The sequence below is a fragment of the Anabrus simplex genome, chromosome 6 (assembly GCF_040414725.1).
Source record: "Anabrus simplex isolate iqAnaSimp1 chromosome 6, ASM4041472v1, whole genome shotgun sequence".
NCBI classification, from domain to species: Eukaryota; Metazoa; Arthropoda; class Insecta; order Orthoptera; family Tettigoniidae; genus Anabrus; species Anabrus simplex.
In genome coordinates, this window is record NC_090270.1 from 197,735,360 (window position 1) to 197,758,950 (window position 23,591).

The following is a 23,591-nucleotide window of genomic DNA, read 5'->3' on the forward strand; positions in this document are numbered from 1 at the left end:
TGACACCCGTAGGTGACCTGCGCGTCGTGATGAGGATGAAGTGATGATGAAGATGACACATACACCCAGCCCCCGTGCCAGCGAAATTAACCAATTAAGGTTAAAATTCCCGACCCTGCCGGGAATCGAACCCGGGACCCCTGTGACCAAAGGCCAGCACGCTAACCATTTAGCCATGGAGCCGGACGTCTCAGCCATGATTCAACTCCTATTACAATATCTGGTAAATATGTATCTATTAAATTACTTAATTCTATTCCTTTCTTTTCAATACTTCTGCAGTTCAACACTAACATTTTTATGTCATCCCTACTTGATTTCCAGTCCTCTGTTCCCTTATCATCGCTCCCTAGGCCACGCCATTTCACTGAATATACCTCCCTATTACCCTTCCAAATAAATTTCCTAACTTATACATACCACTGCGGTTTAAGTGAAGGCCATCTGAGCGCAGATCCCTATCTCCTACCCACCCATTAGGATCTAGAAATTTCACTCCCAGTTTCTCACATACCCACTCCATAGTCTCATTTAAATCTCCAATCACCCTCCAATCAGTATCCCTCCTACACAGTTTTCCACTGATAACATTCTCTGCTTCCTTAAACTTCACCTGTGCTGCATTTACCAGATCCCACACATCTCCAACTATGTTGGTACTTATATCAGCTTGCCTTACGTTGTTGGTACCAACGTGAAACACTACCACCTTCTCCTTCTCCTCCTCCCTCTCTTCTACTTTCCTCAACATCTGCCTCAACCCCAATTCCTGGATAACACTCTACACTGGTTCCCTTTCCTCCACACACTTTCCCCACGTGTCTAACGATGGAATCCACCATGACCAGAGCCTCAACCCTACCCACCTCATTTGATCCCCTCCCCTCCTGGTCAGCCCTATCTTTCCTTATAGCCGGGCTGAGTGGCTCAGACGGTTAAGGCGCTGGCCTTCTAACCCCAACTTGGCAGGTTCGATCCTGGCTCAGTCCGGTGGTATTTGAAGGTGCTCAGATACGACAGCCTTGTGTCGGTAGATTTACTGGCCCGTAAAAGAACTCCTGTAGGACTAAATTCCGGCACCTCGGCGTCTCCGAAAACCGTAAAAGTAGTTAGTGGGACGTAAAGCAAATAACATTATTATCTTTCCTGATAGCTGCAGAAGCTACTTCCTCCTCCCTTTTCTCCTTCCCATGACCCTGTTCGACCTGTCTTTTGCTATCCTCTACTCTACATTTCCCTTTCCTACCTTTTCCCTTCCTCCCACTTCCATACATCTCAGCAACAGTTCCCTGTTCCTCATCTTCCCTCTGTTGTTCTACCTGGAGTGACTCGTACCAATTTCTCGCACAGACACCTGTCCTGAATTCTGATCCTAAATAAAGCCCTTAGCCTGCAATCTCCTTCCCCTAGAACATAAGACCACCTGTCTTCTACAACCCCCCCCTTCGTCTCCCTCCCTCATTTGATGGTGCTGTGTTTTGCCATGTTACAATGTTGTTGCATATTAAAACGTTTTTCAGCTATGACTTTCACTTCACACAACTTCCAGAATAGAACTAAACCATCTGTACAGAAATATTCTAACCGGGCGAGTTGGCCGTGCAGTTAGAGTCGCGCAACTGTGAGCTCTCATCCGGGTGACAGTGGGTTCAAATCCCACTGTCGGCAGCCCTGAAGATGGTTTTCCATGGTTTCCCATTTTCACACTAGGCAAATGCTGGGGCTATACCTTAATTAAAGCCACGGCCGTTTCCTTCCCACTCCAGGCCTTCCCTATTCCATCGTTGCCATAAGACCTATCTGTGTTGGTGCGATGTAAAGCACATAGCAAAAAATTAGTAGAAATATTCTTCTCCAAATTCCTTAACAAAGCTTCGTAACCTAACACTAGTAGAAGACTTTTCCTTAGGCATACTGGAATGTGTTCTGGAATACGATTCTCTGTAAACTGTTGCTTGTGTAAGTGAAAAGAGATTGAAGTTCTAATATCTGAACAAAAACAAGTGAGCTATTGCCAGAAGCTTCACTGCTGGGATAGGTTTTTCAGGATTATTTCTGTCGCTGCCTGGGAGACCGGGTTGCCAAGTAAAAGATGCAGTGATGCTCTGACCTTCATTCTATACAAAGGGTATTCCACTTGTATTAACTACAGATGTGATACCGAGAAGCAGTTTTGTGAACACTAGTTCGCATTCGGTAAGTTGAGGATTATTTTGCACAGCTACAGTTGTTGTCAAACCGACAAAATATGATGTTTGTACAAAAATAGCTCAAAATATGACCTTATGACCAAAAATAGTCACATTACGCACTTACATGACCAAAAAAATCACTTAATTGTGAAAATAATCACCTGATTTGCACCAAAATCCAATCAGGCAAGAAAATAGAGACAAAGAAAAAATATGACTTTTCCTAAACATCCGAGCCCTAGTTATAACCTGGACAAGCTATTGCTCATCCAAGGCCCAGAGGCCTTTAAAACCCTGTCACTGACCATATGGGGAAGAATGGATTATGAAAACTTAATTTTATTCTGATTAAATTTTTTAATGTTTAATACATTTTATGTGAACATGGACATAAGAGTATGCCCTTTATATACAGAATTATTTGTGATGTTTCTCCATATTTTAATTTTGTGTTGTTGACTAATATGCTAAAAATCATTTTTATAAAATTGTAGGGTAGAAAAGTTTTCCAAAGTCTTCTTGGATGATGAAAACTTAATTTTATTCTGATTACATTTTATTAATATATTTTATATGAACATGGATATAAGAGGATGTTTGTTATATGCAGAATTATCTGTGTTGATGTTTCTCGATATTTTAATTTTGTGTTGTTGACTAATATGCTGAAATCATTTTTTTGAAATTCTAGGGTGGAAAAGTTTTCCAAAGTATTCTTGATGCTGGAACAAAAAGAAATATATCAATTTTTATTGCTCAGAACAGTCCATCTGAGTCAAATCCTAATATAGATACAAAATACTTGGCTAAGCAAGGAGCTGCACAGGTAAGTTACCCTTAACATAAACTCCTTCTTGAATATTCTGGAGTATTTTAGTTTTTCTAGGTTATCTAATGGTAGATTGGAAGTTTGATACTTTATTTTCTTGTATCTGATTAAGCATGACTACAGTATTTTTCTGGATTCTATAAAAGGGAATATTGGAACTCATCAATTTTGCCTAGTACTTTTCATGTGCCTATACCATGCTCTGTTAGAGATGGGACCAAATCATTTTTTTTTTTTTTTTTCTTTGAGGTGTAACAGCCTCTTCTGGACTTCCAAACAGATGACTTCTCATCTTTTCCTTCCCTGTTGAAAAGAATAATGAGGAACCAGACCTGAACTGCATAGTGGATAGTTCACCAATTGTACTTTTGATTCTTGCAGAAATTCCTTTATTTTCAAAATAGTTGCTGTGGTGAAGCAGAAATTCTTTTAACCTAGAAACCAGTACTCTGAAGACTTTGAGTGACACAGGGTAGACTGTGATGTATTAGTCTGCTCTGAATACTTGTTGTTTCTGAAGTTAAATAGTCATGATGTGGACACTTGTAGAGAAGAAACTTACTATTATCTTCTGATCCATGCTCCAGTATTGCTTCGTGACCTTGACAATATTATTGTCATTTACAAAAACTCAATGACAGCTTCTGATTTCCAATCATCCTGATATATCCAATTTTCATTGCTTGTGATGATGTCATGGACATGTTTGAATCCCATTATCGACAATAGCATCATGCTATCCTCTCTACCTTTTGGTATTCTGTGAGATTATGGGAAACCCATCTGCAACAAAGCTGCTTCACATGAAGAAATTTGTGCAGAAGTTCCAAAGTTTGCAGCAGATGAATGGTCAGAGACGATTCTACCTCCTTGTAAGGCCGTTAAGATTGACTTCCACACTACAGAAGCTTTCCTCTGTGACTACTGTTCCTGAACATCCTATATTCTGTTCATCTCTTAGAGCTGTACTTCCTGTTCATCAGTACTCAACAAATCAACCGTAAACTGTAGAGTGTAGAAGTGAAGTCCGGAAAATCTCCTCCTAATCTGTCCAGACATTCTTGTTTATTTGACTGCTCTTAAATTCATAAAGAATTGTAGAACAACTATGTTCTTGAATTGCTTTCATATTAGAACAACAGACAGTGAGAACTTGAAAACCATTAACATATGATTGCATCTACAACTATAGCTGCCTCTGTGGATCAGCGGCAGAGAATCACCTTCTGAATTGAAGCTTCAACCCAGTAGAGGTAATCATATTTTTGAAAAACAGAAAAAATGTTATTCAGCACTCCATCTTGTATGATGTCAGCATGTAAAAAATCTCATGTGACACATTCAGTGTTCACTTGATAAAATTAATTAAAACGCAACAGGAGGTCACCTAATAAAGTTCATTTTTCTCTGCCATCTGGTAGAGAAATACAGAACATATAGACTGCCACACAAGCAGCCTAAGCGACATCAAATCAAAATTCCTGTACACCATACCTTGAAGACATATAGTGATGAAGATTATTTACATTTTAGTTATTTTTTACTAATCTACCTGAAATTACAGGTGACCAGAAGGATTCAGAATATTAGAACAAATGTATAAATTAATAGCCTACAGTAGTATGAACAAAATATACTCATTGTAATGTTGCCAACAAAACATTTATATGCCCATTGATTCATCATAACTAGAACATTAAATAGCACCAATCTACCTAAATTAAATAGTCACCATCTGCCTGATAATGTTTAAGATTCTTTCCTTGATAGATTTTACTGCTTAAACTGTTTAAATTACATTTGTCTCATTTATCATTAACTAGCTGATGTACCCGTGCTTCGCTACGGAATTCTACATTGTATACAGAATTGTAGGTTAGATAGTGTACACGTTGTGAGCGAGACTGTATTACCCTAGAAACGCAACGGAAAAATCACCAAACGTCTTTTCTCATACGAAGACTGCGTTAGGGAATTTTCATTGTAATGGTAGGCCCGCTTGCCTACCATCAGTCACAATCAGGTTGGAGAATTTCATTATAATGGCAGACACTGACTCTCCACCTGGTTTTTTATATCCTCAGAAAGACTGCCTTAGTGGTTTTCCCACCTGAAATGAACATGGGTCATTACAATGACGTCAGTAGGAATGGCACGAGTAAAAGCAATGATTTCATATGAAATACTCGATCAAATGAAAACAACACATTTTCTCACTTTTAATGAACAGTACTACGCTGCCGATCTAACAGTCCAAAGTTCCAGAGCTGGAATGACCAGGCCGCAGACAGCCGTGATCCGTGAACACTCCTGGTCTTTTTTCAGGGGGGCGTAGAATAGTGGAGAGTCCCAGAGCAAATACTTTGCCCTTTTACTAATCTGTTTCCTAGGAGTACCCAATGAGTCGGAAAATCTCAATTCACTACACTGGCGGCGGAAAAATCTGTCTGACTTGGAGGCAAAGTTTTCCTCCAAGCAATAGGAGAACCCCCTCTTCACTGCTAATTGTGAATAAAATGAATGTAGAATTTAATAAAAGTGAAGAGGAAGAAGCTCTTTTTAAGAAACGGCTCTTTTCCAGGTTGAATTCTGAGTTATTTAGTGAACTGTAGTGATATAATTTGGAATATGCCTAAATTGTAATTCTAGACCAGGTCATACTACTACTACTACTACTACTACTACTACTACTACTACTACTACTACTCCTACTACTCCTACTAATACATGAGGCTCTGCCTTAAGTGTGCACACTGCTCATTCAAAACAGCGCTTCAAAGTAGGGATCGAATAGCTGGAATACTATGATGAACCAGTGGGTTACGTATCAGCAGTATGGTATCAGAAAACGTATGAACCAGAGGAATGACATGCTAAAGTTTTCTAACTCCTCAGCTATTTCCCGCCAGTATTCAGTCAGGCTGTTATACTTGGTACGCAGGAGTAATCCCATCTATCGGAGTTGAGCGGCAGCATAAGAGACAAAGAACATCACAACACACAATGGTCAATGTAATGATATTGTTGATCAATGTTATGGGCTTTCAATATTGTAGGCCTTCACATTTAGTTTTCTTCCGACTCTGAAATACCACTCTTATCATAGTCGGTCCGGTAAAACTGAATAAAACATAAATGGTCGGAAATTGTATTCTCTATAACTTTTGTTATGTAGTACTTTTCGATAGGACCAATAAAATAGGTATTTAAAAATTAAATTTTAAATGCCTTCCCCTAAAGTACAATTTCATCCAGGGTGAATACAATTGTTTATAACTTAGACTGTAGTTTCTTATTTCCCGACTCTATATACCGACTTTCATTAAATTCTGTTGACCCATTTTCCCGTGGCTCGGCGTCGATATGGACTTGGCAACAAAAATACAAATTTATGAATATCTGTGTTATCAAAGCTTGCACAATAACAATGTATGACATAAATGACCGGAAATTTAATTCTATATAATTTTAGTTATGTAGTATTTATCGATAGGACCACTAATAAAATAAATACTTGAGAATTAAATTGTAGGCTTTCCCCTGAACTACCATTTCACTCAGCGTGAGTAAAATGATTTATAGCCTAGATTGTAGTGGCTCATCCCCAGACTTCACATACCGATTTTCATTAAATTCTCTTCAGCCGTTTTCTTGTGATGCGTGTACATACATACAGACAGACAGACAGACAGACGGAAATTACGGAAAAGTAAAAAGTGCATTTTCTTGTTACTGTGGACATGTCCAATACAGAAATACTATTCTTTTCAAATTCTGAGCAATGTACAGATAAAACTCTTATTTTATATATCATTAATTTACTTTGCAAATTTGTATTATTCCACTACTTCTTCATTTAGCATTTCTAGATGTTTAGCAATTTCCTGAATGTTGTTTTTGGGAGTAGTATTTTGTTTGCTTTAAGAATATTTTCTCTGCATGCAAAAATATTTCACCGCAAATGTCAGTATTTTTAACTTGATTGATAATATATGAAAATTTTTCTAGTAATTCAGCAAAGTGAAAAATGTATAAAATGAGAAGCAAATTCCATTCTGTTGTCTTGTCATTCTGTTAACATCAATATTTTTACTATGGATCATGATAATTTCTCATAATTTTTCATAGCCCCCTAATGGTCGTGATCATTATGACGTCAAGTCTTCACAGTCTGATACCATGGTTAGCTGGTTCAAGTTCTGTTGGTGGAAAAGTTTTTCACCATGAGAACATTGGCTAGTAGGGTAAGAGAGGTGGTGGTATACAATTTCTAATCACTAGATTGCGTGCCAAAAGCCTTTGTTCAATTTCAAACCTCTCTGCAGTGTTCAACTGGAGTGAGGGCATATGACCCTCTCCCAACTTCATTATCATAATCATCACACCTATGCATATAGGTTGCCCATGAACGTCTAGTAGAAAGACCTGAACCAGTCTTCCCCAGAGGCCTCACAACATCAAATCAATTAATCAATCAGTCAATCATTTTTCATTCATTCCCACTAAATTGTTGAAAGGAATATGAATAGTTATTGAATAATGTGCCTTTCTTTTTTACCATGCTACATGATTGCCTAATTTTGTCTTGCACATTCCTTTGGTAAATGCTCTTTATAAGAAATAATAATAATAATAATAATAATAATCTATATCAGGGCCTCTCAGGGCACATGTGCCTGGTGCATGCACTGTGCCCGGTGCAAAAGACGACTTTGCTTGGTTGCCCAGAGTGCAGACCACCACTCCTCGATTTGGAGCAATAGTGCTGTCTCTCTCTTTTGCCACGCCTGTCTCCCTCACTCCCCCTATCTCCCTCTTCCTCACTTGCTTCGTAGCGCTCCAAATCCGAGCCGAGTTGAGGCAAGCTTAGTCGAGTAGCCCAGAGACAAAGCATTGGTCTGAGCCAAGCGGAACCGATGCATTCTGTACTTAGCGGATTGCTAAGCGATTAACACTTTCAATATTCTGATATGTGATTTCATCCTTAGTAATGTGATTGCATGCAGCCATGTTTGATTACTGCCTGTCAAGTGAGAGAGTATACATTTCCTCTGATCATGGAAGAATACTATTCTCTGTTAGATACTCGTTGATTCTCCAACCTTCCCCAGCTTCTAAATATACTCGGCAGATGGCAGAATGTTCCTATTACTGTAACTTCCATGCTGCTAAGAGAAAACAGTTGACATACGCATAGACGGGAAGATATCAAGTCGACTAACCTTCTGGATGACCAGTAGTAAAGCACAGGGACAAACGCTTGGAAAGTGGGTATCTGCTTACTCAAACCAGTATTCAGTCATGGCCAATTGTATGTTGCCCTACCTTGGGCAATCTTTTGAAAATGTTAAGATCCAAAACGCCTGAATGGTCAATGCACAGTGAATATTGTATGTAAAAAAGTGTTATAAACTACATTATGAATGAATCGATTTTTATAAACCTGTATTAAATGTTCTTAAAACTATTGAAAAGGGCAGGCAAATCAGTCAGTCAATCAGTCAATCAATACTGATCTGCATTTAGGGCAGTCGCCCAGGTGGCAGATTCTCTATCTGTTGTTTTCCTAGCCCTTTCTTAAATGATTTCAAAGAAATTGGAAATTTATTGAACATCTCCCTTGGTAATTTATTCCAATCCCTAACTCCCCTTCCTATAAATGAATATTTGCCTCAATTTGTCCTCTTGAATTCCAACTTTATCTTCATATTGTGATCTTTCCTACTTTTAAAGACGCCACTCAACAACTTACTTGTCTACTAATGTCATTCCACACCATCTCTCCGCTGACAGTTCCGAACATACCACTTTACATAGAATCTCAGGGATAATTTAATAAAACCACTGTGTTAAAAACTCTGTTAATTTAAATTTATATTTTCATTCACAACAATCTTGACCAGCCTACAATTAACAATCAGTTCTAAATCTCCACTTGTGGTTGACAACACATTCTGACATTAGTTACAGTACGTCAAGAACATGAAATTATATAGGTGGGTCAAATGAAGCCCAGTATGTAATATCCTCTTTAAATCTAATGGAAAGTATTGAATAGGTGGTTTTATTAAATTATCCTTGAGATTCTATGCCTAGCGTCATCTTCAGTACGGAACAATAATGAGAGTTGTTACTTGTAACATACCACTCAGTCGAGCAGCTCGTCTTCTTTCTCCCAATTCTTCCCATCCCAAACTTTGCAACATTTTTGTGACGATACTCTTTTGTCGGAAATCACCCAGAACAAATAGAGCTGCTTTTCTTTGGATTTTTTCCAGTTCTTGAATCAGGTAATCATGGTGAGGGTCCCATACATTGGAACCATACTCTAGTTGGGGTCTTACCAGAGACTTATATGCCCTCTCCTTTACATCCTTACTACAACCCCTAAACACCCTCATAACCATGTGCAGAGATCTGTACCCTTTATTTACAATCCCATTTATGTGATTACCCCAATGAAGATCTTTCCTTATATTAAAACCTAGATACTTACAATGATCCCCAAAAAGGAACTTTTTTCACCCCATCAACGCAGTAATTAAAACTGAGAGGACTTTTCCTACTTGTGAAACTCACAACCTGACTTTTAACCCCGTTTATCAACATACCATTGCCTGCTGTCCATCTCACAACATTATCGAGGTCACGTTGCAGTTGCTCACAATCTTGTAACTTATTTATTACTCTATATAGAATAACATCATCCACAAAAAGCCTTACCTTTGATTCCACTCCTTTACTCATATCATTTATATATATATAAGAAAACATAAAGGTCCAATAATACTGCCTTGAGGAATTCCCCTCTTAATTATTACAGGGTCTGATAAAGCTTCGCCCACTCTAATTCTTTGAGATCTATTTTCTAGAAATATAGCAACCCATTCAGTGTGACTACGACTGGCATATCAAGACGAGTTACCTGACCTATTTCTAATATACTGCGGAGAAGCACGAATCCACTATTAGAATAATAATGTACATCTGTACCAAGTGAACACAGATGTAAGATTAGCAACAATTACCTACTTTATTTGGTATGGTATAGCCTTTCTTCTGGCCTAAGTATATGTGCCAGTTTCAACTGAGAGTGAGTAATCCTCCCAGACAGGATCTGCCAATATTGTGTGGTAATTAATGCTGTAATTTCTGAAGAGACAGTGGATTTCAACCGTTCTCAATTGGTGAAATAGTGAGGCATATAATAGGGTCAAGAAAGCAGCTCAGCTGTACTTAGCAATTTCATAGATACTCAAAGTGTGGTAATGTGTCGTAAGGATTAACACAAGTGGCTCTAAAATTCAATTATCTGCATTTAGGGCTGTTGCCCACATGGTAGATATCCTATCAAAAGTTTACATAATAATAATAATAATAATAATAATCGTATTGTCTCAGCTACCATGTGCAGGCATTTTCATTTTACGCCATCTAGCTGCATGCTCATCAATTTCAATATTCCGTTTACATTGTTAATGGTTGATTTTCTGATTTTATTGCCTTGTTCAAAGCTTTGGTGATCATTCACTGTCTTTAGTCTTACATATAAACTTTTTCTGCCATAAATGGCCCTATTATCCAAGTACCGGAAAGTTTCTTGTGAACATATGAGGGATGTTGTATTTCATTTTTCTCTTTAAAGTCAGAATAAGATACTGTCCTAGAGAACTTATTCTTCCTTTCTTTAACAAAAAATGTTCCTGTATGTTACTATACCCATGTACCCTTTGCCCAACATGATTTACCAGTAAGTTATGATTGCGCACTCTGGATTATTTTTGCAATGTTGGTACTTGTATTACATAACTTTGAAGGGTACCACAGCTTAGAATCAGAATAGTTGAGGTGTTGGCTGGCTCTTTTTAACTTAAGCTCGCTGACATTACTATAGCATCTAGTTGGCCGTGCGGTTAGGGGCGCGCGGCTGTGAGCTTGCATTCGAGAGATAGTGGGTTCAAATCCCACTGTCGGCAGCCCTGAAGATGGTTTTCTGTGGTTTCCCATTTTCACACCAGGCAAATGCTGAGGCTGTACCTTAATTTTGGCCATGGCCGCTTCCTTCCAACTCCTACACCTTTCCTATCCCATCATCGCCATAAGACCTATCAGTGTTGGTGCGACGTAAGGCAAAAAAAAAACTATCACATCTGGACCTAGAATAAGGACACTTCACTATCATACCCTGTACATTGATTGAGGGGGACCCACCTTCGTTCCTGTCCTCTGTTAAAAACCTAATTAACTCGCTATCTCTTCCCTCATACTCCTTAATGCCTACGTGCACCCACAGTCCCTACACCTGCCTCCCTTAGTCGTTCATTTATCTTATACACAGAAATATGAAATAATATGAAAATATCAGCTGAAATAGCATATTCTGTGTGTAATAAAATATGTAGCAGTGGAAAGAAATCCCGTATACCCAAGGATTTCATGACAATAAAGCAAGAAAAATACTGATAAAGTAACTACAGAACAATTCTACTTAGGCATATTCTAATTATAAAACATAGACTTATACTGCACTTTGACGTATCTTAATTACAATAGGGTTTGGTTTTGGCCAGGTGTTTAAGGCCAGATCTGATATCATGTGATTTTTGAGATTAAGATCTCAACCAAGAATTGACCAGGATTTGAACCTCACTCTTCTGGATGGGAAGCGTGGAACTAAGCCACTGAGCGAATCATGCTCCGTACCTGTGATGAAGAACATTTAATAATATTAACACTATAAAAAGAAGGCAGTTCGGTCCTACTCAGGGAGGGTATTTGGCAGAAACAAACAATTACAATTAATATGAGTTAGGAAAGACATTAGAATTCGATATGTTCAAATTAACTTGCTTGCAGCTGTGCATACATCCAGTACTTGTCATTCCATATTTGCATGAATCAGAATTTCAAGCCACTCCCTCACTTCAAAGTATAGTTTTTGTTCTCTTCTATCAACAATATGGATTTAGGAATGGAGTAGGCACAAGGGATGCCATTGGTTTACTGAAAGTCGTAGGAAAAAGGCACATAGAGAAGAATAGAAAAGTATACACAGTCTTTATAGACTTAGAGAAGGCATTTGACAAAGTGAAGTGGGATAAGCTCTTGGAGATACTTAAGAAACATGGATTGGAATGGAGAGAGAGAAGACTGATAAAGGAATTATATTACAACCAAACAGCAAGAGTGAGAATAAGAGGAGAATTAACAGACGAAATCAGACCGGGAAAAGGTGTTAGACAGGGTTGCTGCTTATCACCAACTTTATTATTATATTTGTGAATGCTGGGATGGTAAAAGAGGTGTCAACATTGGAGGTAAGAGAATAGAATGTATAAGATTTGCTGATGATATGGCAGTAATAGCTGAAAATGTGAAGGACCTCTGAAAAATGCTGAGAGAATTAAACAAAAAGTGTGAAGAGTATGGAATGAGCATAAACAAAAAGAAAACCAAATTCATGAAACTTGGAGGTAAAGGTGAAAAAGCGACAATCAAGATAGGGGGAGAAATTATTGAACGGGTGAATAAGTTTAAGTATCTTGGAAGTATTGTGACTGAAGACCTTTACTCTATAACAGACATAAAAGCTTGAATTGCCTTAGCCAAGGAAAGCTTCAACAAGAGAAAAAAACTGCTTTGTGGCCCGCTAGAGAAAGATCTGAGGAAGAGACCTGCAAGGTGTTACGTATGGAGTATAGCTCTATATGGCGCTGAAACATGGACGTTAAGGAAGGAAGAACAGAGAAGAATAGAGGCATTTGAGATGTGGATTTGGCGAAGAATTGAAGGAGTAAAGTGGGAAGATACAATATCAAATGAAGTTCTGAAGAGAGTGGGAGAAGTGAGGAGTATGCTGACCATAATCCAAAATAGGAAGAAAAATTGGATAAGGCATAATCTAAGACACAACACTTTACTACGAGTAGCAATTGAAGGGATGATAAAAGGAAAACGAGGAACGGGAAGAAGACGATACCAGTTATTAGACAGCATTAGAAAAAGAAAGGAAGATTATGCAGAAGTGAAGAGAAGGGCACAAGATAGAGAGGTATGGAGGTCACAGCCATGACTGGACCTTGCGGATGGCAGAACAACCTATGATTATGATGATAATGATGATGATCTCTTCTCTCAATCTGTCCAGTTTTGTTCACTTTATATTCATGTACCCATCTTGTTCTGCATTGGTCCTTTGTTACTTTTGTAGATGTGATGCAATTTTTGAACAGATGAGCCAGATTTTTCCACCATCCTTTGTGGCTATAATTACAATGAATTTGCTACTCCCAAGACATTTTAGAGCTATTGCCAGAAATTAATCAGGCTAATCCTTGCATGGGGTACATGTTAACCTGGGAACACACACTGCTTGGTGTGTTCCAGTGTCATTTCCTGTGCTGAGGGAACCATCACCCCACCTGAGGGAAATGTCCACCAAAGCCATCAGTCACCTTTGGGGATAGGGTTATTTACTGCTGCTCAACACTTAGCATTAAGGCACTGGTTATATGGTCTACTCCATTACCCTAGCAGATGCAGGATTGGACATGGAGATCACTAAAAGGAAACAACAGACAAATGCATTTTGTCAGAGTGTGAATTATTAGATCAAGAAGACAGAAGTTCCAAGGAAGTGTAATGTATACGATGTATTGTTGCCCAAGAGGAAAAGATACCAAGGCAGATGATGGAGACTAAGATCAAAGGGAGGAGAAGCACAGGCAGACACAGAGCATAGGATAATAGTTTAGACGCAGCAGTGGTCATTGAATAGAAGAAGGTGGAAAGATGCCATCATTGTTTTAACCCGACTAGAGCTGGCAAAAGGGAAATTGATAAGATAGTCATAAGCCAGATTTTTCACATTAGCCTTTATTTTGTTCTGCTACCTGAATACTGCAACCATTGTAATCTTTCTCCCTCCCTAACTTCCCCTTAGGTCTCATACTATTGATAAAAATCACTGCATATTGAGATTGGTACATTTTGTTTGTTCATCTCTTATGTAATAATTATTGTAAGGAATGGAAAGGAGGAAACAGGCAATATACTGAATTATGAACAGGAAAAGGAACACATCTATAATTATATTGTTACCAATATAACTCCATCTGTTTGATTACTCTAATTTACTTCAGGATGACCTAATAAATGCACGCACACACATTTAAACACAAGCAATTCTAACTTTTATGAATGGCCACACACTAATTACCAGTCTATTTACAAATCTCTCTACTGTACACACACGGTAGGAGGTCTAGCCCGCCCGTCTACCTACGGATGCTTACGCCTCACTTTCACTTCCCCAAGTCCAGTCAGTCAACTCATACGGCAGCTGTACGTAGATAGCTGGATTTGAACACAGTGTCACTGGCTATACAACACACGATGACTGTTCGTTGTTTCGAACTCCAATGATAGTCCGGTACTTCACACAATCACATGATGTGAACAACAGTCAGCAACAGCTGAACAGTATCCAACAGCAAGACGATACTCACAACAGCGAATATTAACACACGCCCAATTATCCTCACACTTACAGTAACTGCTTCAACCGCTGATTCACGGTGGTCCTCAATCCACAGAAGCACACACACACGGTACTCCTAAGGCAGTACACAGTCTTTCGTTTTGTCACCTCCAGTTACACACTCACTGGTCACTCCGGCATTACAACAACTACAATAATTTTCTCACAGGGGCCTTGTATTTATACCTCAGTGTTGGGCCACTAGAACATTCAGGGTTCGGCTGGAAATCGAACCTTCCCGTTGTATATTCCAGAAAGCTCATGGAGAAACTAGATGAAAGGAACAATAGAAGAAGGGCCATGGTATGTCCTCGGATGGGCTGGGAAGTTCCCTAAGCTGGCTTAGTCATCCCTTTTCAGGTAACAGCGAAAGGGCAGCAACAAGGTTGACGGTCGCTTGAGCGTATGTATAAAATAATGAGTTTTGTCTATACATTGTTCAGAAATTGAAAATAATGGTATTTCTGTATCAGTGTTGTCCACAGTAACAAGGAAATGCACTTTTAAATTTTCTGTAATTTCTGTCTGCCTGTCTACCTGTATGTATGCGATTCACGAGAAAACGGCTGAAGAGAATTTAATGAAAATCGGTATGTAAAGTCAGGGAATAAGTTGCTATAATCTAGGCCATAAATTTATTTATTTACTTTTTTTTTTTTTTTTGCTAGTGGCTTTACGTCGCACTGACACAGATAGGTCTTATGGCGACGATGGGATAGGAAAGGCCTAGGAGTTGAAAGGAAGCGGCCGTGGCCTTAATTAAGGTACAGCCCCAGCATTTGCCTGGTGTGAAAATGGGAAACCACGGAAAACCATCTTCAGGGCTGCCGACAGTGGGATTTGAACCCACTATCTCCCGGATGCCATAAATAATTTTATTCATGCTGAGTGAAATTTAATTCTCAAATAATTATGTTATTAGTGGTCCTATCAGTAAATACTACATAAGTAATGTTATATAGTATTAAAATTTATGTTTTATACATTTTTACCATACCAGTGATGATAACAGAGATATTCATGAGTATTGATTTTTGTTGCTAAGACAATATCAGCGCCAAGTCACGAGAAAATGGGTAAACAGAATTTAATGAAAATCGGTGTGTAAAGGCTACAGTCTACACTATAAATAACTTTATAAGATGCCCCAATATGACAGAGTCGAAAGAAAACTAAATGTGAAGGCCTACAATATAGAAAGCTCATAAAATTGATCAACAATAACATTACATTGACCATTGTTTGTTGTGATGTACTTTGTGTCTTCTGTTGCCACTCGTCTCAGATAAATGGGATTACTGCTGTGTACTGAGTATAACAGCCTGCCTGAATATTGGCGTGAAGTAGCCTAGGAGTTAGATTTCTCTCTTCTTTAGCATGCCATTCTTCTGGTTCATAAATTTTCTGATACTCCTGCTAAGTAACACACGGGTTCATTATAATATTCCAGTTATTCAATACCTACTCTGAGGCACTAATTGGGATGAGCAGTGTGCTCACTTAACAGAATACTGGCAGAGGCGTAGTCGTGGCTGTCTGCGGCCTGGTCATTCCAGCTCTGGAACTTTGGACTGTAAGATCGGCACCGTAGTACAGTTTGTTAAAAGTGAAAAATGTGCGGTTTTTCGTTTGATTGAGTATTTTATATGATAACCTTGCTTTTAATCGCTGCATTCCTACTGACATCATTGTAATGACCTATGCTGACTTCAGCTGGGAAAACCACAAAGACAGTCTTTCTGAGAATTCTGTAGCGAAGCATGGGTACATCAGCTAGTAATAGAATAAACACAACACGTCAGTGTGGAAAGAGGAAGCAACAGAAAGATGAGATGAGGACAAATGTGAAAACACAGAGGACAAGAACTATCTTCTGTTCTTCATATACTGCCGTCTTGAATTAGGTAGGCTCTCTCCTCATAAGTCACATGTCTGCGTGTGCGCATCTCCGGAGTACGTTGCTTTATGTGTGAGTGAGTGGAAGTAGCAGACTTGTTTAATGACCAGTTGTACAACACAAAATGGTGCTCATGACAAAACGGCGTGTGTTCATTGTCAAATGTTATGTGAAGCACAATTCATGGAAAACTGTGCAGAACTGTTTGCACAAGAGGAATGTTGTGACAAAACCTCCAGCAACGTCTGCAATGCAAAACTTAGTGGAAAAATGGCGCAGAACAGTCTCTGTAACAAATAAAATCTGCAACTATCCAAAAAGAGTTCGAACACCAGAAAACATTGTTCGAGTGAAGAAAGGCCTGCAATGAAGTCCAACAAAATCTCAATGCTGTTTATCTGTGCAAGTGGGAATTAAGAGATTGTCGTGTTGAAAGTTATCAAAAAGGACCTGCATCTGTATCCTTACAAATTTACTATTATGCATGCGTTAAAGCATCCAGACGAATCTTCGTGTGTTGAGCATGCAGGAGATGCGCACACACATACATTGACAGCATTCGATTGGTGCATCAAAATCACAGTTTCCAGCATTTCCTGTGATGGGCAGTTCTTCTATTCATTGACAAGGGGCAATTCCACATCAGCATTAACAAATATTTTTCAGCCCAGTTTTATTTTGCACCCAGCTTCACTTTAGTTCTTGTTTTCTTTTTCTGTTGCTCCCTCTTCCAACACTGACATGCCATTTTGCATATTCTACTATGTGTTCTCTTTTGTGTTCCTATTTGTCTAACTTTTTGTAATAAAGTGTCACTATTTAGATGATTTTTTTTTTTAAACTTCCCAATAGACATGTTCATTTTTACAGGTGAGAAGTGTAAATTTTACTAAAATAATGGGTGGAGGAGTGCTACACACCAAACTATGGATAATTGACAGGACACATTTGTATGTCGGCAGTGCCAACATGGATTGGCGGTCTCTTACTCAGGTAAGAAACATCTTAATTTTCTAGTGTTGTTAAATGGTTGATTACTTTATTAATGTCGGATGACATCCTCAGTTGACAGTCAGATTTAACACTAGGAATACCAAACATTATTTCGACCAACTTTTACCAAAGTGGTCATTTTGACCAATAGTAACACGTATTCATTTCTTGGGGATATTGGTGCAAAAAAAACAGTTCAAATTGAGTAGAAAAACATCATAGACACTATATAATTTTATTATGATCATGTAGGACTTGTAAACAATATTATGAATAAAAAATAAATACACTCGTAAGGCAGAATGTTCTTTTTACACACTTAGCGTACATTATGTACATATCTCAATGAACGTCACTTTCTTCTTTTCAACTTATTTGTTGCACTGTACACGCACTCCTTACTTGGTCACCTTTGAAGTGCACTTACCACAGACCATTTTTCTACAGATTGCACACCTTTCCTTTGTCTTGTTGCTTTTGCAAACTGTGACCTGACACTGTCCGCGGTGTGAACTCTCTTTGGAGGTTAGGGCCTCATTGCAGCCAAAAACGACGATGGTGTTGAGAAGCCTACTAATCCGACAAGACGCATATGGATGCGCTAGATCGGTTGCCAGATGTCTCAGCAGTACCCTTCTCGGTATTTACTTGCCGATTGTTGCCTTATACAATGCATAAGCATTTATACCAGCGAGACCTGATATGTTGAAGAAGACATCGCCGACTCATCGATTTTACCAGGTACTTATGGTCCACTTGATTAAATATGTCGACACCAAATTTGATAGAATTATAGAAAAGGATTGTTTCATGATTTTTCTTTGGATGTTGTTCATTGATGCTTACATCAGTATGTACTGTACTGAGAATGAGGACATTCTTGTTCTTTTAACCATGGTAGGACGTGAGAGTTGCATCCTCATTTTTGTACACTACTGTGCTGTAGCGTGGGTTACTGTTGGTCTCCACAGGATGAACTTCTCTTCTACTATGGATCAGAGTGCCTACGATACTTGCATTCTTTTTCTTCAATGATTTTGTTAGTTTCAGTGAAGTGAGGAAGTTATCACTAGTGATATTTCTTCCCTGATTGATGAAGGGCTCAGCAAGATGCAATACTTCATATTCATTTAGAGTCCAATCGGTGGGTCGCGTTTCATCTTTCACAAGATAGGGTAAACCGTTTATGACATACTTGGCTTCCACATAGACAGCCAAACTTGTCTGGTTCATTGCTTGAATGGAAAAGAGCTGTTCATCAACAGTAATGTTCTGACCTGGTCAGTAGCAAATAGTACAATTAGATATAAATTTGTCCCACACAACGGATACAAGCGCAAATCTATCAGTTTTCAGGCAATCTCTGCAGGTAGATGTTTCATTGAATCAAAGAAACCTCATGATTTCCAGGAAACTGTTTTGTGTCATAAGTTTGGGAGAAAATTCCAGGATCCCACTTCTGTGACCACAGATTGAGAACATTCGTATCAGCTTCATAAGTTCCGCATGCGTCCAATTCTTCCAAAGAAAGCGACCATTCAGGGTTGTTCAGAACTTCACAGGCTCTAACCTCAGTATATCGTTGGGTGTAGTGAGCATGGATTCATCAATAAAGAGACACCAAGCAGTAGCGGGACAAGTTTCTTCAATGTGGCATTTTGCATGTCCTGTGGGACCTGGGATTTCCCTGAGTATATTTTGCTGTCCTCGATAGCCTGGCAGATTTTGTAGAATCCCGCGAGTCCACACTGTTTTCTCCAAAGCAACCTCTCCCTTGCCGAACACAACGTGCTGACCGTGCCCGTTTGTTGACTTCGTACAGCGTATGCTCGGCCTTCTGCAGTTGATATCGTGCTCCTTGTTAGTGATTTCATGATCTGCCTGAATGTTACCTTCAGCTGCAAACTATAAAACCAAACTTACTTGCACTGTGCACAGAATTACATAAATACAAAACGACTAATGTCAAATAGGCTTACCTTTTTTTCATCAGCAGTTTTGCTGTTGGGCGTGTGTTGCCATTTGGTGAGTAATTACCTAACCCTTGAGATCGCTCGACTGTTATGGGGAAATATTATGTAAATTGCTCAGAATTTTGGCATCCGCCAGCAGATTACTTGAGAACATATTTTTGCGGAGTAATTACAAATAATTGGGAAATCTAGTTTGAATGTTTGTAATGACTGAGCATGACAATTTACTGCTCGTTATGATTGCACACCATTCATTACTGAACAAATACTGTTCAAATATTGATTGAAAGGAGCCAACAGCTGCCCCATTGTAGAACACCAATACGCTATATTCGATACTACAGTAATAAACAGTAAGAAAGGCAAGGTTCCTTTTGAAACGTTGAGTGTGTTTACAATTATTTACACGGCATAAGCCCAAAAATATAACTCATGAATAGTTACACAGGCCGTGAAAGTCTAAATGATAATAATAAAATATATTGTTACAGCCTGTTAGAATGATATTCCACTCTAAATGAATGCCACAAAAGTCTGATATATAGCTACTGCAGTAGCGGTCAAAATGATCGTCCAGTAAAAGTAGTTATATGAGTAGGTATATGACCTTATTGCACCAACTAGAAATGAGTTACGGGTATTTGAAGCTGTATGCCAAAAAGTACACTTAAAATAATTAAAAGCCACCAAAGGATTTGTTTTTCTTAACCGCATAACAAGAGTTATAGAGAAAACAGAACTGAAAACAGTCCTTTTGACCGCTGCGGTAAACCTAGTGTTAATGATGTTTTCTGGAACAGTTCTTCATTATGATTAATGAGGAATGACATTTGTTACTCCTCAAGGTAGTCTGTTATCTTGAAGAACATTTTACACTTCATTTATATACTTGACTTTAATGAAATAGGGAACAATGTAGTCACTGATTCTGACAGAATTGTAAGTTGTAACTGAAGGGGAACTATTCTGAGTCCATCAAACTAAACGACATAGTTAAGATTACCAATGTATACATTTAACTGTTCATGATGCAAGAGGTGAAACATTCTTTAAAATTTACATTTTTCTTTGTATTTCTAACATTTAACCCAGATAGAGGACTTTTGTCACAATGTTCAGGCTGTGTTCTATCTGTTTGTCTCTTTATGCTTTTCCTTTAGCAAAGTGTAATAAGCTGTGTTAGAGCCTATCTGAAAATAGTGACGCAAAAGCAGTGTGAAAATGTTGAGACAGTTTCAGTAGTAGAGTGTGGCAAGGGGGGAAATGTTCTGTATGTGAAAAGGTTTTCTATTTGGCACGTATTGGCTTAAAAAATTGATGCAGTAAAAGGAAAACATAGAGCTGTCTGGACTGCTTGAATTCCAACCACATCATTTCAAGGCAACTGGACACCTCAATCCTGGTAGAGAGATCCTAAGCAGGTCACGTTTCTCCGTACCAGGTAGTAAAAAATTATAATTTTGAGAAAGCTGGTGGAAGTGTTGGAGGAAAGGGGAAAACTTTGGAAACAGCCGTGTGGTATAAATAGTGAATTGGAGGTTACGTGCAATTCAGATCATAATTATGACTGTGCAGCAGAAATTGTGAGTGATTCGGTTGTTAGTTTAGAAACTTGACCAAGAAATTGTGCTTGCACGAAAAGAGAGCAACTGTCATTTCATATTGGTATGTCTGAAAGCTTGCCACAAAAGGCACCAGTGCAAGGTAGCAACACCATGCCTACAACTCCAAGAGAGTGTCTGGAGGGGTTTTAGATCAAGCAAAGGCTACCAAAACTTCAAAGAGTAGCCCAATGAAATCAGCAGTTGGCAATATTGCAAACAGAAGAAACTTCAATGGCAAAAGACATTTGCATCCAGCAGTGAGAGAATAAAAAACTTACAAAGGCATTCTGCACGGAAATCAAGAAATATGTTACACGAATGTGATGATGAAAACGAGGTATAAGAATTGAATTGGGACTCATGACCGATTCCTTCTCTCCACCGACTCCTTGTTTCAGGCTAATTGAAGACATAATGTCTAATGATTTAGGTGTAGATTAGATATAAGTCTTTATGGTACCAGTTTTACTTCCATTAGTCTTTTGACCAGTGTCCATTTACTAATAGCAGTATTCTGCACCTGCTCTAGGCAGTTTAATTTTTCATTGCCATTGTTTTCCAATCTTTCACCACATTTTATTCTGATCTCTGAACATCTAAAATGGCCTCACCCTGGTCTAAAACAATGCCATAAATTGAAATTTGTTTATTGACAATCTTCCCTGCACAGATGAGTTTGTGAGTGAATATTTAGCTCTTATGACCACATCATACTTACTGGTATTTGTGGCATGTAATGTGTGTACTCAGCATGACATAATAAGCTGAAAGTCTATTTCAAGTACAACAGGGCTATACAAGCTAAATATTCTATTTGAATGGGTCACGACAGGTGACTTGTACCCTGTATAGTTGTGCTGGCAGTAGTGCCAGAGGTATAGTTCTGGTCCTAGCCAACAGAACAGAAATGACAGGGCTTAATAAGTTAAATGCCTGATTGTATAAGGAGTACTAACACCAAGGTCATCAGTCCCTTCTCTTTATGGTGCCATCTGGGTAAATCATCAATTATGCTATGGTTCCTATGTATTCTTTCCAACTTGAAAGCATCATTAATCAAATTATACCCATAAAGAAGTGGGTTAAAATAGAACTCTTGGGCATCCTAGATGTAGTTTTCCATGGTTTTCTTCTTCAACTGCAGGAATAAATGATAAAATACTTCAGGACACCAACAAATGTCCAGAAAAGGTTTTACTTGTATAGGACTTATGTGATCCAAAAACAGCAAAATAGATGTAAAGTATAATTATTTAGATAAGGCAACAGGTTATCTATAGAAATCTGAGTTAAATCATAATTTTGTTCCAGAAATTTGTCTCAAAACATTCACCAAAACAATATTGATGTTTAAGGGTATGCTTATTGAATATTTCTCTTGTATTTTTTCCTTTACTGTTATGCTTTTTATATTTCTTTATTATATTTCATTTTTATTTTCAGGTGAAGGAGATGGGAGCTGTGGCATATAACTGTAGCTGCCTAGCAGGTGATATGGGTAAAATATTTGATGTAAGTTTGACAGTTGTCACTAATATTCCTTTTAAAAATTGAATGCGCTTGACTCAGTACATTTCCTCTAAATTTCACTTTTTCTCCTCATTTCGTAACTGTAATATTCGTGCTGGATCTACTCTTGCTATTCCTCTTCACCTTTCATCTACATATAACAATTTTTTTACTGTCATCGATTCCAGACTTCGGAATTCCTTACCAGTCAGTGTCAAGGACAGTGATCTTGCTGAGATTACCTGTTGAAAGCGACCGACTGATGTGTGAACTGTATAGCTGAATGTGTGAATGGTGATAGCCTGTGTTTCTCCGGTATATGTAGACCTAGTTGATAGTTGTGTAATATGTGCATTAATTTGTGTGTGTGTTTGAGCAATATTTTTTCATATTAGTTATTGTGACAGTATACTGTTTTAATTCCTTTATAATTGTAAGTGAGAGTGGGAGCGTTTGTGTTAGCATAATGTAACTCTGCTAAATTTTAAAGTAATATAACTGCAGAAAAGTATTGTAAATGTGGTTAAGTGTATGAGGGGCCAGGCGCCCTAATTTCACCACTTGAAAGAAGACAAATAAATAAATAAATAAATAGTTTCTGTAATTAGATGTATTTTCTTGCACTATAGCCAGTGACAGCAGAAGTACGGAGGACATCAAATGTAGACTAGCCTCAGCAAAGAAGACTTTTCTTTAGAAAATAAATTTGCTCACCTCAAACATGGGTATGCACATTAAAAAGATGTCCAGGTGGAGTGGGGTACTGTATGTAAGTGTAATAATTTTGTGTGGGCCTGGTGCAACCCTTGTAAGATGGACCCTCAGATGAGGATGGGAGGTATCTGTTATGTATGGGATACTACTTGTTATTGTAGTGGAGAATAGTGTTGTACATTGTGTGTGAGTTGCAGGGATATTGGGGACAATACAAATACCCAGTAAGAATAGCATAGAATCAGAAAGAGGGTGGAAGAACAGTTAAGAGAAGAGCAATATGGCTTCAGATCAGGAAGGTCCACAGTAGACCTTATATTCGCAGTAAGACAACTACAAGA

General features: G+C 38.4%; 1 protein-coding gene across 1 annotated transcript in view; it reads left to right on the forward strand.

Moving 5' to 3' along the window:
* Positions 1-23,591, forward strand: part of LOC136876302 (5'-3' exonuclease PLD3) — a 139,916-nt gene that overhangs the window by 41,611 nt on the left and 74,714 nt on the right. Inside the window, exons 5-7 of the mRNA XM_067150135.2 lie at positions 2,884-3,018; positions 17,328-17,450; positions 22,471-22,539. Coding sequence (XP_067006236.2) covers positions 2,884-3,018; positions 17,328-17,450; positions 22,471-22,539 — 327 coding nt within the window. The remainder of the gene's footprint in view (positions 1-2,883; positions 3,019-17,327; positions 17,451-22,470; positions 22,540-23,591) is intronic.